At 38.3% G+C, this 16743-nt stretch overlaps 1 protein-coding gene across 1 annotated transcript in view; it reads left to right on the top strand.

The window, feature by feature from the left end:
- Positions 1 to 16743, top strand: part of OCA2 (OCA2 melanosomal transmembrane protein) — a gene marked incomplete at its 3' end in the record, with an annotated part of 367555 nt that overhangs the window by 175914 nt on the left and 174898 nt on the right. The window contains exon 18 of the mRNA XM_081289957.1: positions 1708 to 1816. Coding sequence (XP_081146083.1) covers positions 1708 to 1816 — 109 coding nt within the window. The remainder of the gene's footprint in view (positions 1 to 1707; positions 1817 to 16743) is intronic.

The following is a 16743-nucleotide window of genomic DNA, read 5'->3' as shown; positions in this document are numbered from 1 at the left end:
TCACAGAGTCATGTAGCAAAATTGGGCTTCTTAGAAGTGGGAGGGGAAGATGAGAGGAGTAGGACATGATGTGGGCCTTTGCAGTGGGCAGGGGAAGAGGGCAGGTGCTCAGCAGGCAGTCTCACCTCCTGAGTGAGGGCAGCACCTCTGGCCTGTGTCCAGGGGACCAGGGGCTGCAGCCAGAGATGCTGTCCATGAAGGGTGTGCTTGTGTTTTTGATGACAGCAGCTTTACCTGTGACCAGAGAAATTCAAAATCCTCTATCTCTACTTCTACCTCTTTCTCTATATATCTTCATGTCTCTATATATCTATATCTACATGTCTATATATATTGGAATCTATATTTATATGTCTATCTTATCTATCTATATCTATCCATATTTATAGATCTCTGTGCATATCTATTTCTATATGTCTATATCTATCTGTATCTAAATCTAGATATAGACATCTAAAACTATATCTATAAATATGTTGATATCCATAATCAGAGATGCCTACAGTTGGCCCTCTTTATCTGTGGGTTCTACATTTGTAGATTGAACCAAATCAAGATTGTAGGTATTTGAAAAGTATTGTGTCTGTATTAAACATGTACAGAATTTCCCCCCAATCATTAGCCCCTAAACAATACAGTATAACAACTATTTACATAACATTTATATTGTGTTAGGTTTTATAATTAATCTAGAGATGGTTTAAAGTATGTGGAAGAGTGTGTGAAGGTTTTGTGCACATAAAGGACTTGAGCATTGAAGATTTTGGTATCTCTGGGTTCTGAAACCAATCGCTCATGGATATCAAGGGATGCCTATAAATCTATCTAAATCCAGATGTATGTTAGACAGCTGTACAGATGTGCTGGGCCATTCTTAAGAAAGGACCCTGTGTGGTTGTCAGTTCACACCTGGTTTCACACAAGGGACTGGGTTAGCAGTACAGGCTGACCTGGTGCCCACCTCACATGCTCCTCATTCCTGACCCCACAAAGCCATGGCCCATATAACTCAATACCTCTCAGGGATCATAGGAAAGAGCACCCCAACTGCCTTATGGTTCTGAGGTTAATGAAGTCACTACAGCGAACCGTGTGCTATAAACCCCTGGAAGACAGGGCAGATCCCTCAGGTGTCATCCCACGGATAAGGGGCAACACCTGCCTTCCACAGACCTTGTAAGTGTTACATGAATGAACACAGCAAAGCCTTATGCAGGAGTCATAGTATTTCAAGAACATGTTAAGCTTATTGCCATGAGCTTTGAATAAAAAAAAAAAAGAAAGTCAAGCTAAAACACAGGGACCACACAGGCATCTGTGGAAATGGATTTGATAGGGCAAGGTCCCTGGAGATTAGCTGTCATTTCCCCAATGGCTTTCTGTTGTCTCACCCAACACCTCGGTGGATACTTCTAATGACTGAATACTCATGTTATATTAAAAAGCTATGTAGTCCAGTGTTTGGTAAAAAGACTATACTGCAGATTGGTGGTGCTTATTTTTCCACAAAGATTTTGAATGCTGTAATCCAGAACCTTTTCAGTTCTTCCTGTAACACATTGCCTTGTTATCTTTTTTCAAGTTCAAGATGTTTTATTTTTTCATCAGGAGACATTTGGAGTAATTCAAGTCACGCAGGATCATGGACACATTGCAGGAATCAGAAGATTGTACCAAGTAAATGAGTTGTGTTTTTCTCTCTCACAGCACAGGATCTCAGACAGGATTCTGCTTGTCAAATGCCTGATGGTGCTGGGATTTGTTATCTTTATGTTCTTTCTCAATTCATTTGTCCCTGGTATTCATCTTGATCTTGGTGAGTCTAATTTTTTTTTTTTTTGCAAACTTTTGTTGATAGGCATTGCAATGGATATCGTGGTCTGAATGGGAAGGTTTCAAAGCATGTTCCCAGGTACCTACAAGTGGTTGTGGTAGTGAGGACGCCAGCCTTAACACTAGAAGGGATGTAGAGTTGGTACTGTCCTTTCTATCACACTTGGTAACCACATGTTGAAACAGTCCCCAGAGGAGACAGGAAAGCCAGTCCTGCCTTCCCTGCAGCTTGTCATGACAAATAGGAAACTGTTTGTTAAAGTCCTGGAGAATTGCAAGAGCCTTGCACAGATTCACTCTCCTTGTCGGACTGAGAATCTGTTTTACCTACGCAGCAAAACACATTTTCCCACTTCCTCCCTTTGTTTCTCTTTCCTCCTTTTGGCCAGACTTTAGCTCTTTCTCCAGCCCTATGTCAAGGTTGGGGCCTTCCCCATGGGTGCCAGGATTCTTTCAGGTTGGGCTTACCTTGGTAACTCCCAGAACCCCTCCACTTTCCATAAACTTTTTTATAGAGATCTCTTTTGGTGCAATTATTTTTTTTTTAAAAAAACATCATTTTTATGGCAGTATAGATTTATGAAAATATAAATTTGAGATGGTTCAGGAAGTGTTTTTAAATCAAAGCTTTACCCATGGTTTTCCTTCAGAAATGAGCTCTGCTAGTATATTTGAGTCATATTATTTTTATCTTAATTCTTTAAAAATAAGAACTTAATCTTCTGCAACTTTTAAAGAATGTCACTGCGGTAGGAGGCAAAGCTTGCTAAATGTAAAATAGATGGTTAATGCAACTTTAATGTCATGGTTTGGATGTGAGATGTCTCCCACAAAACTCACATGTGAGACAAGAAGGTTCAGAGGAGAAATGATTGGGTTGTGAGAATCAACCCAATCAGTGAGTTAATGCCCTGAAAATGATTAACTGAGTGGTAACTGAAGTGGTAGGGTGTGGCTGGAGGAGGTGGGAATTGGGGCGTGGCTTTGCGTGTATTTATGTTTCTGGCAAGTGGAGTCTCTCTGCTTCTTGATGATGTGAGCTGCTTCTCCACCCGCCCCCCCCCCCCCCCCGCCATACTCTCCTGCCATGATGTCCTGCCTCATCTTAAACCTCAAGGAATGGAGCTGGCCTTCTATGGACTAAGACCTCTGAAACCGTGAGCCCTCAAATAAACTTTTCCTCCTCTACAATTGTTCTGGTTGGGTCTTTTAGTCACAACAGAAAAAAAGCTGACTAAAACATTTAGTTATTCCTGTCACATCATTGCTTCTTGGGCTCCTGGGTACACTAGAAATCTTTAGGTTGTAAGTTGGTTTCCCCTGTTTTCTGTAAAAGAGGCATGTTCAGACTCTCATACTTAGCACATGGTGCACATGCATTTGGCTCAGTGTCCAGCTTTACATCACGTGTCCACGAGCCCTTGGAATTGATTTCCCTAAATAAACTCAGACCCAACTTGTCAGGTGGCCTGGGCTTGGTTCTGAGCCCACAGGTGTTCTTTGTCCACACCTGACAGCTGATCCACACAGGGTCTCAATGAGGTAATGAAGAATGTCAAAGCTAGGGTGGGAACAGTGTCATGAATTTCAGTTTTTTTTGATGAATTTTATCTAGAAATTGTTTCAGTGTAATTACTTTTAATTATACCCAAGGCATAATATAATTTTGACTTTATAAACCTTTAATCGCCACAAGAATGTTAAGTGGTCACCACTGGTAATTAAACAAATACAATGAAACTGGTGTTTCCAGAGCAGAGGAGTTCCATTAGTGAATTCTTTTGGGTGTTCACAGATTATTTTGTTTCTAATTTTACTTGAGATTCTTCTTGAAATGAGCACAGCAGGCATTTGAAAAATAAAAGTATATGAAAACTTACATGCAATTTAGTTAGCTTTTGACAATAGTCTTTGCACACAGGATAATACTTTTAAAGTTTAAAATTGCATCTTTAAATATAAAGATCTCACTTGAAAAAAAATCTTGATTAATGTGAAACTTTTCTTTTTACCCTGGGAAGTTCACCCTTTTTACAAAGATATCTCTACTCTTTTTGTGTGGTTAAAGTCTGTGATTGAGAGAATTATTTCTTTTTGCTTTTAAATCTAGTTTTGTTTTCAGTTAGAGTTTATGTATAGATAATTTTATCTGGGGATCCTGGGATACATAATCCATGTATTTACTTCTTTATTATGATAGTTAGGTTGAGAAAGAGAGAAGTTTGATTGACATATGTTTTAACAGAGTATAATTTCCTTAGAGTGATAGCAACTCTCCTGATAAAGATAGGGGCAAAAGAGATGCCAGATATTCCCAGGATTTCAGCCAGTAAAGAATGTGATCATTTATCTTTGGTGAAGTTCTGTTTTGAATGTGATCTGCTTTGTGAATTGAGCATGATGCAATGTAATGTGATGTTGTTACAGGAGGTGACATCCTGTTACACTAAGTGCCATACAACAAGGTGATGTTATGTGACTATCATTGTGCAACTCAGTACAGAACCTATAATACAACAGTATATAGCATAAAGCAATGTCATAGAGCATGATGTGTATCACATGATGTATTATGTGACCTAAGACAAAGTGATGCTGTACCACACAATGTGTATCATGCAACACAATACAGCATCCTCTAGTACAGTGCTTGCCACATTGCACAATGCAATATTGTGAAATGCCATGCATGTAATCCAAAGTGACATCATATAAACAGGTGCACTATGTAGCAAAATGTGACATCATAGAACACATGCATTCCTTCATTTAGGAATCATAATGTAAGCACAACTTTGACTCTTAATTTTTAATTCTTAAAAAATTGTTGTAAAGCAAAATCAACTTTTCCTCTGGTGTAAAGTTCTACGAATTTTGACACTTATGTAGATTTATATAACAACAAATGCCATCAGGACACAGTGACCAGAAAACCTTCCCCAGGCTCTCCTTTTGTAGTCACTCCCTGTGCCTCATCCCATCTGCAAAGGATCTGCTCTCTATCACTGTAGTTTGTCCTGTTGAGAACATGCACATGGAATCAGATTGTATACAAACTTTGAGACTGGCTTCTCCCACCTGGCTTAATGCCGGTCAGATTTAGCCAAGCTCTGTACATCAACGGTTTGCTCCTTATGTAGCTGAGTGGTGGTTCATGGTAAGCAAGTACCAGGGTTTATGTATCTATTCACCCACTGAGGGACATTTGGGATGTTTTCAGTTTTTAGCAATTGTGAATAGAGCTGATGCAGACATATGAACTCACAGTTTTGTGTGAACTTGCTTTTACATTCTCTTGGGTAACTATCTGGGAGTGAGAATGTTGGGTCATTTGGTGGGTATATGTTTAACTTTGTTGGGAATTGTTTCCAGAGTGGCACCTGGCTTTGCCTTCCCACAGGAATGAATGGGAGTTCCAGTGGCTCCACATCTCCACTTGGTACAATTGAACTCACTCCCCTGGAGTTCCACAGCACACATACCTGCCTTATACATGGAGCCTATCTGTTATCCTAGTGATGAATTTACTTCTCTGTCCCCTGAGCTCCTGCTCTCCAATGAAACTTGAGGATGTGGTCCATATCTTCTATATTTTCCTCTTCTCAGTGCCTTGGGTTAATGTCTAACACACCAGTAGCTACAAGGAAACATTTATAGAATGCATGAACAAAAATCTCTCATTGATTCAACTTCATTATTGTGAGAATTAACTATGTGGATGACTCAGCCTAGGTACTTCAGACAGTAGAGGACAAGATAGAGGCTGATGTGCGAGATTTCTTGCTGGGAAGTCTGATCCCAGGGAAGAGAACTGAGGAGTAGGGAGACAGATTAGCAAAGGGAGTAAGCCATCAGGAGCCACTGGTTTCTCCATCTCATCAGATTGAGAAGAAGTATAAAAAGGTACCCCAGGACTATATAGGGTTGAAGGAGAAAGGACTATTACTCATTGGTCCCCATTGCCCGGTGGTCAAAGTTCCTCCCCATAAGGTGCCAATTTGCAGATACACTCAACTGGCATGTTCTGAGGGCTTGGCAGCAGCCCCAGCAGAGAAGCATCAGCTAGGAGGGAGGTGTTGGTACTTGGACTCCAGAGAAGACCCTGTTAGTGTGCACAGTGTGAGGATGGTGGGGTCCACACAGAGCCAGTCACACAGACTTTGTGTGAGAAACAGAAGAGCCCTTAGGGACCCAAAGGCAGGCCAGAGGTTCACAACAGTGAAGAAAAGAGATGTGAATCTGGACCATGGCTACAATTCACATCTACATGGCAAAGAAGTCCCACGTGCAGGAATCATCACCTCATAAAACAGGTTCTTCCACAAAGGTCCACTGTCCCTCTATGAAACCCTTGGTGCCAGAAATGTTTCGAAATTCAAATATTTTGTTTATGTTTTAGAAATACAATTCAATGCACATACTGAATTGTATATAGGGTGAGCATCATTGTTCAGAAAATCTGAAATGCTTCAAAGTCAGAAAAATTTTCAGTATTGACACAATGCCACAAGTGGAAAATTCTACTCCTGACCTCACGTGAAGGGTGGCAGTCAAAGTGCAGGTGCGCTCAAATTAGTGTTTAAAATGATCTTTAGGTTCTATGCATAAGAAGGATATAAACCAAATTTCATTAGACTCGGGTTCCATCCATAAGATATCTAATTATATATAATGTAAATATTCCCAAATTGAAAAAAATTCCAAATCTGAAACATTTGGTCCCAGCATTTTGGGTAAGGGATTCTCAACTTCATGTAATACCTCCTGAGACATTTAGGGCTGGCACCTGTCATCCAAGCATTAACGTTTCTGTAAAAAAAAAAAAAAAAAAAAACTTGAATATTTACACAAAGTGTGATAAAGACCATAAATAGCTTTGTTTTGGTTCAAGTCAGGTTGTGTTGAATTTTGGTCTAAAAGTTTGAAGAATTTCTGCTTTTCTGAACTTTAGGATTTGAGAATTATGGTTGATTGTGAACTTATACAATGAATCCGTGAGGCAGGTTGAAAATGTTATCTTTGATCTTAAAATTTATAACCTTTGATTAGCAATTTCCTAGGCCTCCTTCTTTGATAATTAGTTCACAATATACCCCTAGATTCTTTCAGTGCTGGAAATTTTTCTGTAATTATTTCCCTGATTATGGTTTGAAATTGCTGGTCTTCTCTGTGTCTCTTGGAGTTTCTATTGTTGAGTAATTTTATTGTTGTCTTTGTGAAAGTATTTTTAGTTACAAATAAAACAATCTACTTGATCTGTCTTAAAGAAAATAGAGGATAATTGGAGTAACAATGAAATGATTGACAGATTCCAATGTAGGGTGGACCTCCCAGGGTCAGGCCCAGGCAGAAGAAAGGCTCTGTACTGCTTGCAGCCCCGTATCCCCATCTGTTCTCAGCCCCAGGCTTTTCCATGGACTGGATATTTCATCTTTTAACTGCTCACTGCAGAAGAGGGATTGTCTAATCTCTTTCCTAGTTTATAGAACATCAGTTTCAGCCTCACAAAAACAAAAGGCTAGTTTGAATTCCCAGGTGAAAAGTCCAGTTGGCCCAGGTAAGGTTACCTTCCTTTCTTAGACCTGAAAATTATGATTAGGAGGCAGGGCCACATTATAAAATATGGCTGGGGTAATTTCTTAGAGGAAGAGGCACTATTATGAGCTGGACAGACATTCCCAAAACTTCTCAATGTATTTTCTAGGACATCTAGTTTCTGATAAGTACAGTCATCTCTTGGTATCTCTGAGGGATTGATTCCAGGAACCCCTAAGAATATCAAAACCCTAGGATACTCACGTCCCTTGTATAAAATGGCATAGAGCTTGCATATAACCTCTGCAAATCCTCTGTATACTTTAACTTATCTCTAGATGCCTTATTATATCTAATACAATATTAATACTTAATGGATTATTAACAATACTGTATTGTTTAGGGAAGAATGAAAAGAAAAATAACTGTTCATGCTCAATACAGACTCAATTTTTGTCAAATATTTTAATTCTGATTGGCTGAATCATCAGATACAGAGCCTGTAGATATAGAAAGCTGACTATATATCATTTCAATTAAATCATCCATCCATGCATCCACTTATTCACTAATTTATATGTTTGTACAACAAAGCCTGGGAATTGGGCATAGTGTGGTGAATATAAAGACCAAGTCACTGTGCTCCTAGGTCTTCTATTTTAGAAGGGGAGATGAAGCTGCAGTTATTCTATGCAGGGAATCATATTAGGTATAGAAAGGACTACACAGCTAATTAAGCTACAAGATCTTAAGAGCTCTTATAGTCTGAGACAGAGACAAGGCAAGGGTAGTAAATTATAAAACCAAATATGATAATTTCCATAATCAAGGTACAGATGAAAAACCTAATGAATTCCATAAAAAATTAGGATTTATAACTAAGGAAAAGCTAAGATTTGATTTTTAAAAAGTCATGAGAGATAAAAAAAATACATACATATATATGTGTGTATGTGTGTATAGTAAAGGACAATCATTATATACTGGTTGTATTGGCCTAATAATAAAAATTTAAAAAACATTTAAGTACCTGATTGGCTCCATCCTGGTCCCAAGTATTTATCTTAGATAACTGTGATTATTTCACAATGATGATAAATATAATATACATGGACCTTGGGTATTTTAGGTAGATTAGGATAATTAGCTATTTTCCTTATTATTCTCATCATGGGTAACTTTCCACTTTCACCACAGCACTGAATAAATGAAATCATGGAATAGCAAAAATGGCTTAGTTTTTAAAGAAATAAAATAAGAAATTTACATAATATAAAATTCATCTTGCTAAAATGTATGAATCAGTGTGTTTTAGTATATTCACCATGTTGTGCAACCATGGCCAGTATCCAATTCTAGGATATTGTTATCAGACCCCAAATAAACCTGTACCCATTAGTTTTGCTCCTTTCCCCCTGACTCTCAATTCCCAGAAACTGCTTCTCCTTTTATTTCTATTTCTGTGGATTTGCCTATTCAGAATATGTTGAATAGAATGTACTCATTCAGCCTGTTGCCTTCTCTGTCTGGCTTTCTGACTTAGCATAATGTTTCAAGGTTCATCCAGGCTCTAGCATGTATTAATACTTCATTTCATTTTATGAATGAGTTATATTCCATTATATACATAGATCTTGTGTTTCTAAGTCCAATTAGCTACTTTCCTTAAATAATATGAAGTTACAAAATTAAATCCATACTGTCTCTTATATTTGTTTATGTACATATCTCTATATGTGCCTTTAATTTATTCATATGGATTTGAATGACTTTCCAAAGTCCTTTCATTTTAGACTCAAAGACTTCCTTTAGTAGGTCTTGTATGAAAGGGATTCTAGCAATGAACTTTCTTAGTTTTTGTTTACATGGGAATACGATGTTGTGATGAGCATTTGTGTTCAAGTTTTTGTGTTAATATTTGTTTTCAGTCCTTTTGGGAGTATACCTGGGAATGAAACTGAAGGGTTATGCTGCAACTCTGTGCTTAACCTTTTGAAAAACTGTCAGATTGTTTTTCCACAGTTGTTGCAATTCTGTCACTTTATATGCTTCATGTTTTCTTGGGATCTTTTGTTAAGGACATATAAATATATATTGATAATGGTTTTATTTTATTGTTGGACTTTCCCTTTGCCATTAAAATAAATGATCTGCAGTAACAATTTATTTTATCTTAAAGCCTGTGTTACTGATATTAGCACAGCTACTTCAGCTCTATTTTGATTACAGTTTACAAGGTATATCTTTTTTTCATCATTTTACTTTCTACCTATTTGCCTTAGACTCCAAAGTAAATCCATACAGACAGCACATATTTTGATGATTAACATATTTATGCTGTTAACATCTGACTTTTGTTTGGAGTGTTTAATAAACTTTTGTATTCATTGTAATTGCTGATAGAGTAGAATTTGGTCTGCCATCTTGCTATTTTCTTTGTCTTACATCTTTTTGTCCTTTTATTCTCCATTACTTTCTTTTTGTATTAAATATTTTCTAATGTACCATTTAAATTTCCTATTACTCTATTTTTTTGAGGTTTTTAAAGTGGTTGCTCTGGGAATTACGATAAACATTTAATTTATAACAGCCTAGTTAAAATTAATATCAATTTATTTTTAATGCTGTAAAAGAACTTTCTTCTTATATATCTTTGTTCTCCCCTGATTTTTGTGCTATTTTCATACAATCACACTTTTATACATTAAGAGTTGCCCATTAACAGTTTTATAATCATCGCTTTATGCTGTTATCTTTTGATTAATATGAAAGTTATGAAATTATATTTAATGTCTTTTATATTTATTTATATAAGTATCCCTATATGTGCTCTTTATTTATTCATGTGGAGTTAAATTACTTTCCAAAGTCCTTTCCTTTCAGAACAAAGACTTCTTTTAGTATTTCTTGTATGTAATAGATTCTAACAATGAATATTCTTAGTTTGGGGGGAAATGTCAATTTTTTTTCTTTTTTTCTTGAAGGATGGCTTGATTGGAGATAGAATTCTTGGTTGACAGTCTTATATTTCACACTTGGAATATGTCATCCCAGACCAATTATCCTGCTGGTTTCTGAATAGAAACCATCTGATACTTTTATTAAGGATCCTTGTGTATGATCAGCTACTTCTCTCCCACTACTTCAAAATTCTCTCTTTGTCTTTGTCCTTGTCTCTTGACAGTTTTAATTATGATGTCTAGATGTGAATCTCTTTGATTTGTCTTGGTTGTACCTGATTGAGCTTTTGGATGTTGAGATTTATGTTTTTCCTCACCTTTGGAGTGTTTTGGACCATTATTTTTTCACCTTTTTTCCTGCCCCACTCCCTCTCTCCTTTTCTTCGAGGACTCCTATTCTACATATGTTGGTGCACTTAATGGTTTCCTACCATAAGCCTCTGAAGCTTTGTTCACTTTTCTTTATTCATCTTTCCTTTCCTTTTTCACAGACTTCCTATTATAATCAATATTCAGTTGTTTTTTTCTTGAATAAGCACTTCTTGAAAGGTTTTGTTCAATTTAGTTTCAAAACAGTTGATTTTGAGACTTTGCCAGTGTCCTCATTGCTTTTATGGAGGAGGAGAAGTCTTTGCTTTTCTCACTGACATCATTCTACAGATAAGTTTCAAAGCGATTCAATTATAGATATTTGTTTTTCAACATTAACATCAAGGATTATTTTTTGAGGGATGTTATTTCTGTCTGTTAATCATTGGTGACCAACAACATCTCTCCTTGGAGGCTGTTGTGAATTTTGATTACCTGGTGAAAATTGGCTATCTAGGTACTTTGCCAAGAAGTCCAAGAGGAAAAGACAACTTTAAGAATGTAATTCATGGATTTATAGCTTAATGCTTCCTTTTGGTGGAAATATGAGTTTGGTCTGAGTGAAGAGGGGGTTGATGACCAGACAAGAGCCCTCACAGAGCCTGGATACATGACATTTTCTAGTCCTTCATGTGTGGTTTCTCAAGAGGTGCAGTGGACTCATCTGTCCACTCCATATTCTTCAAAACTATCTCATGCCCTCTTCTGACAGCCGGGTCCCCAAGCCTCTGTCTTTAAGAAATAATCTTTTACTAAATAACACACAGACATGTTTTCTCATCTACCTGACAATTTTAATTGTGATATACAGTACCAGGAACCTTGTTTTGCTATAAAAGTAATTTGCTACTGACTCTAGAACATTTTTACCAATCAGATTGAAGTACACTTTTTGAGCACTATGAAATCACAGTGAGATATGAAGATAAAGAAGTCTAGTTCCTCTCCTTTGGTTTCTTCAAACTACAACTTTGACAGGAATCTAGTGATATATTTCACAAGGTTGGTTATGTTTTGATTTTGATTCTCTAAACATTAAGTATTTATTGATGTTCATGGTCTTCTCCTTTTATTAGCTCCAGTATGTCTTGAATAATGCAGCCAATATCCTCCATCCGGCACACACGTCAATGAATTTAGAAAAGAGCAAACAGTTTAATGACTGTTTCTCCCCTCATTTTTTATCCCTAAAAGCTTATATCACATGGGTCTGCACATAATCAGTAAGACTGCTGAGGGATGGTTTTTTTTTTTTTTAAGTTGGATGATTTTGATAGAGAACAGATCAGCTTTTAAGTCATGAATTTTTCAGAAATGTTAGAGGTACATTTAAACAAAAATATCTGCGGGTCATCAATGGATAAACAGTGTTGGAAAGGCATTTTATCAAGAAAATTGTTAAAAGTGTCAGATCAAATGGCTGCTATTTACAGGTTTCTCATTGGTTATTAACCTTGACATTCTAAGTCATCTCCCTATATATTAAAATTGTTCCCTATGTAAATTATACTTCCCCTTAGCATTAATAAGAAGGACACGCCTCATATTTGTTATAGAAAGACAAGTTTAGATATATCATGTCTATAAGCTTATAAGAAATACAGGGACCAAGAGATTACTTAAGTTTCCGGGCATCTCTGACTTAGCAGTCATAAGACTAGAAGAGTGAGTTGTATCAAAAATTTCACTTGCTTTTCTGGAGCAATGCTATGGGTCATGTTTGAATTTTTTCCACCTTGATAATTTAAACAAGAATTTGAATTAATCTTGTGCAATATCATAATTTCTGAGGCTTTTAATCATAAAAGAATCAGTTTTTCAAATGCTCATTTGTGGAAATTAAGCGTTCCATTGTCAGTGAATATGACACAGTTAATTGGAGCAAAACTCAACAACTGAAAACATGACTGACCTAGTTTTTCTTTGAACATTAGCAAACACACCATACTATTACTTATACCCTGTGCATCTGATATTTTTCTCAGGCCAGACATATCAGATAGAATGGGCTATGCTGGGTAAAATAGTGATCCTAGCATCTCAGAAGATTTAACAAAGGATTTTTCTTGCTGATACCACATGTACCATGCTGGTCAATGGGGGTGCCTGTGGACAGAGGAACCAGCATTATGTGATGCCACCACATTGATAGTTTCCAGGGTCAACTTGCAGGGAAGAGACAATGGATAAAGCTTATAGCTGCCCTTAAATGCCAGGTTAGGAAGATGTGTCTCATTTACTCAAAGCCCAGGGGTGAGGTTGGTTTTGTGGCTTCACCTATCTTTATGGGGCTGGGAAAACTTCCTGGGGGTATACCAAGGAAAAAGTGACTGATATGAGGAGCTCTGATATATATATTGGTATTGGGGATTGAACCCAGGTGCACTTTACCTCTGAGGTACAGCCCCAACTCATTTTATTCATTTTTATTTTGAGACAGGGTCTCACTAAGTTTCTGAGGCTGACCTTAAACTGGTAATCAGCCTCCCAAGTCACTGGGGTGACAGGTGTGCACCACCATGCCCAGTGAGCTCTGATGTGTATTTGTGAACCACTACATAAAACACATTCTAAAATTGTTTTCCATGATCTGTTGTCTTGTGTGTTAGAAAGCTTCATAGAACTCAGCCACCAGGAGTGACTATCTAGATCTGCCTGGATGTTGTTGGGCATGAAGGAATCACTGAATATTCATCCTTTTTGAATTTCAAGGAGCTTGAGGATTGAGAGAGACAGTCCCAGTGGCGAACCCCTGTGATATCCAAGGGCAGCTAGGTACATTTCTCAGGGCCAGGCTGCTCTATTGCCCAACTCCTGGGGCTGTGTTCATGTGTAATGCAGATCACCACAGTTGTGTACTCTGTGACCCAGGCAGCTCCACTGGATCCAAGGAGAACCTGCCTGTGGGATGAAATATTGCTTTCTCCACGTAACCTCAAGTTGGTGGAATTCTGAGAGTTTGTCTCCTTCCTTTAATGTTGAAGAGCTATATCGAGAACTCCAATTGATATTTTTTTTAAAATAGAAGTTAGAAAATGATTTGACACTGATATCTACAAATATAAGAAAGCATTAGTTGTGGCCCCTTCCTTCTCACTGGCATTCTCATGCATTTAAACTCCTCAGAGCCTGGAGGGTTTTCAACATCCTTCAAAGATGCTTAAGATCACAGAACAGCTCCAATGTCGAGTTAGACTCTGGTTCAGTCACCCATGGCCTCAGCAGAGTGTGTGGATTTACCTCAGAGACCCCTATGGCATATGGTGTATGATTCTAGTGTAGCCGTCATGTCGTACATTATGGGAGATGCTCCTGGGCTGTCTTCTCCATGAGACTGTGCAATCCTCTGGCAGAACTCATATGCTGTTCACCTTTCTGAAGGCCACAGGGACCCATTCCTGAGGGTACCCAGTATATAGGTGTGGTGGAAGCTGTCTCTCAGTTCATCTCAGGAATTTATCCTGCTGCTATGTGAGTGAGCTGGCATTTGGTATGCTTCCTGGACACTGAGCAATACGTGTGTGTGTGTGTGTGTGTGTGTGCGCGCGCGCGCGCGCGTTCGCTATAGGTGTAAATATTTGGAAAAGTCTGCTTGTCTCCAAGCACAGGCATCCTTGAATGATTTGAAGGTTTTACTTGCCATCTTAAAGGGAATACTTGCAGGGTTGTTGGGCTGTCCCATCCACTCTGCCTCCCACCCCCGATTTTCTTTCTCCTTTTTTTTTTTTTTTTTTGAGATGGAATGGAAGGGCTACAGAGAAAAATCATGATTTTTCTACTTTTATTGAAGAGAAGCTGGAACCAACTGGTATAGCAAGCAGTGACCTGGATGCCAGTGCCCAGGCCCAGCCCACGGTCCACTACTTTTGTATGGAGGAGGAGAATGTTCCCTTCTGAGATGGGAAGTCTATTTGGTTCCCACTCCTGACCTTCATCAGATCTTATGTGGCGGATCAGTCTAGGCAGGTGTGTACCTCCTTCCCATCACATTACCATTTTGTATGCCCTTCCCAGGGCATGTGTTTAGTTTAAGAGGACCCAAGCTCACCAAGTAGGATGTAAAACAGGATCCTTCTAAATATCTTAGGCAGATCATGCTATGTCATCAAAGACACTGCCATATGACTCAGTGTCTTAAATAAGATATAAAAAGTAATGATGGCTAAGGTTGAGACTGATCACTTTGACTAGCTTAAAGCAAGGAACTTCTGTTTCTCACATGATGCTGCAAAGTAGGCGAAAATAAACTACAGAGTGAAAAAAGACAGGTCCCAATCATATCTTTGGTTACATTTGGAAATTATACCTAAAATATAAAAAGGATACCTGTAGATTAATAAAGATAGAATACCCCATAAAAAATTGAAAGGAATCTTGACCAGATACTTGACAAAATAGGATACTGAAATTATCAACAAGCATATAAAAAGTTGCTCAACCTCAGAAGTCATCAGTGAAGTGTGAATTTAAGCCACAATGAGATGCTATCACATTCATACCTAAATGGCTGAAATTGAAGACTGAGAAAATTAAATGCTGAGAAAATGTAGGGCAATAGAAAATGCCATATGTTGCTGATCAGATTTTAAATTTGTATAATGATGTCCAGAAATAATTTGGCATCATCTACTAAGTTTAGGTCAATGCTTGCCTGCAAATTTTGTTCTCATTGTATGCCCAACAAAAATGTGTAGAAGTGCACACCAAAAGATATGTCTGAAAATGCTCACAGCAGCTCCACTTATAATAGCCCCAAACTGGAAGCAACTCAAATATCTGTCAATCCTATAAGGATGAATAAGTTATGAGGCAGTGATGCAGTGGAATATTATGTAGAAATAAAAAATTAAAATATCACTGCAACTGTAACAAATGACTAAATCTCCCAAACATGTTTAGCAAAAGAAGTGACAGGAAAGAGTACATGCTATGTGATTCTTTCTATTAAAAACTCAAAAACAGGCGAATCTGTCCTGTGGTGTTAAGGGTCAGGTGAGAAGAATGTAGGGAGTGGTGGGATCTAACTGGGCTTTTAGAATGCTGATCCTGTTCAATCTCTTGTTCAGGGAGCTGGCTACATGAGCATGTTTCCTTGGTAACTGAGCTATGTGTTTTATTTAAAATTGATGCTCTTTTTCCATGCATGTATAGTAGAAGATGTCTATAAAAGGACAAACTGAATACAATTCACTCTATCAATCAGGATCCTGCCAGGAAACATGTCACACTCCAACTTGGTAATTTGCGTTGACTTTACTAAGGGGACTGTGTACCAGTGTGGGCGAGGTGGAGGAAATCCACAAAGGGAAGGGCGTATTCCAGAGCCAGATCGGGCTGGGTGTGTGAGAGAGGATGGTGCATGCCTATAATCCCAGAAACTGGGAGGATGCAGTGATGACAAGGTCACTTTGCAAAGAGCAGTGTGACCTTCAGTGTGAGGGCCCTGTATAGACAGATCCCCAAGTACGAAAGTCCCCAGCCCACTCTCATCCTGGCTCATTCTCTTGCTGGGTTCCCCCTTGGCAAAGCCAACTGAGGTCCAGGACAAGAGAACCTTTCAATATGGTCTATACAAGTCAGCCTCCATGGTAGAGAGGGTGGGCACATGGAGTGGATAGGAGGGGCTGCTTAGCAGGGTCCTGTGTGTCTATACTAGCCTGCAATATTAGTGGAAAACTTTATTTGAGGCAAAATATTTGGAAATAGAATTGCTTATGTTTTAGTCATCTTTATCCTTCCCAACTACTCACTTGATGTGACCATAGAGCTTCCTAAGCCTGATTGGAAACCACAAGGAAGCCTCTAAGTGTTCAAAGGGGCATTAGTTTCACTGTGACTTTTGATGTCTTAGTCAAAGCCAGAACCTTGGAAGGTTGGAAGTCACTTCCCTGGATGTAAAAGGGAGAAGGGCAGATCTGGAGCTAGATCTTCCTAGCCCTAAGCCTCCCTCCAGTTCTGCACTTACTCTATGCCTCCATACCCATAGGTTGCTGTGAGGATTGAATCAGTTCATGTATATGGAGGCCTCAGAAACAGTGCCTGATGC

The sequence above is a fragment of the Spermophilus citellus genome (assembly GCF_964194105.1).
Source record: "Spermophilus citellus genome assembly, chromosome: 4".
Taxonomy (NCBI): domain Eukaryota; kingdom Metazoa; phylum Chordata; class Mammalia; order Rodentia; family Sciuridae; genus Spermophilus; species Spermophilus citellus.
The sequence above is the reverse complement of the archived record's forward strand: the minus strand, read 5'-3'. Positions and strand labels throughout refer to the sequence as shown.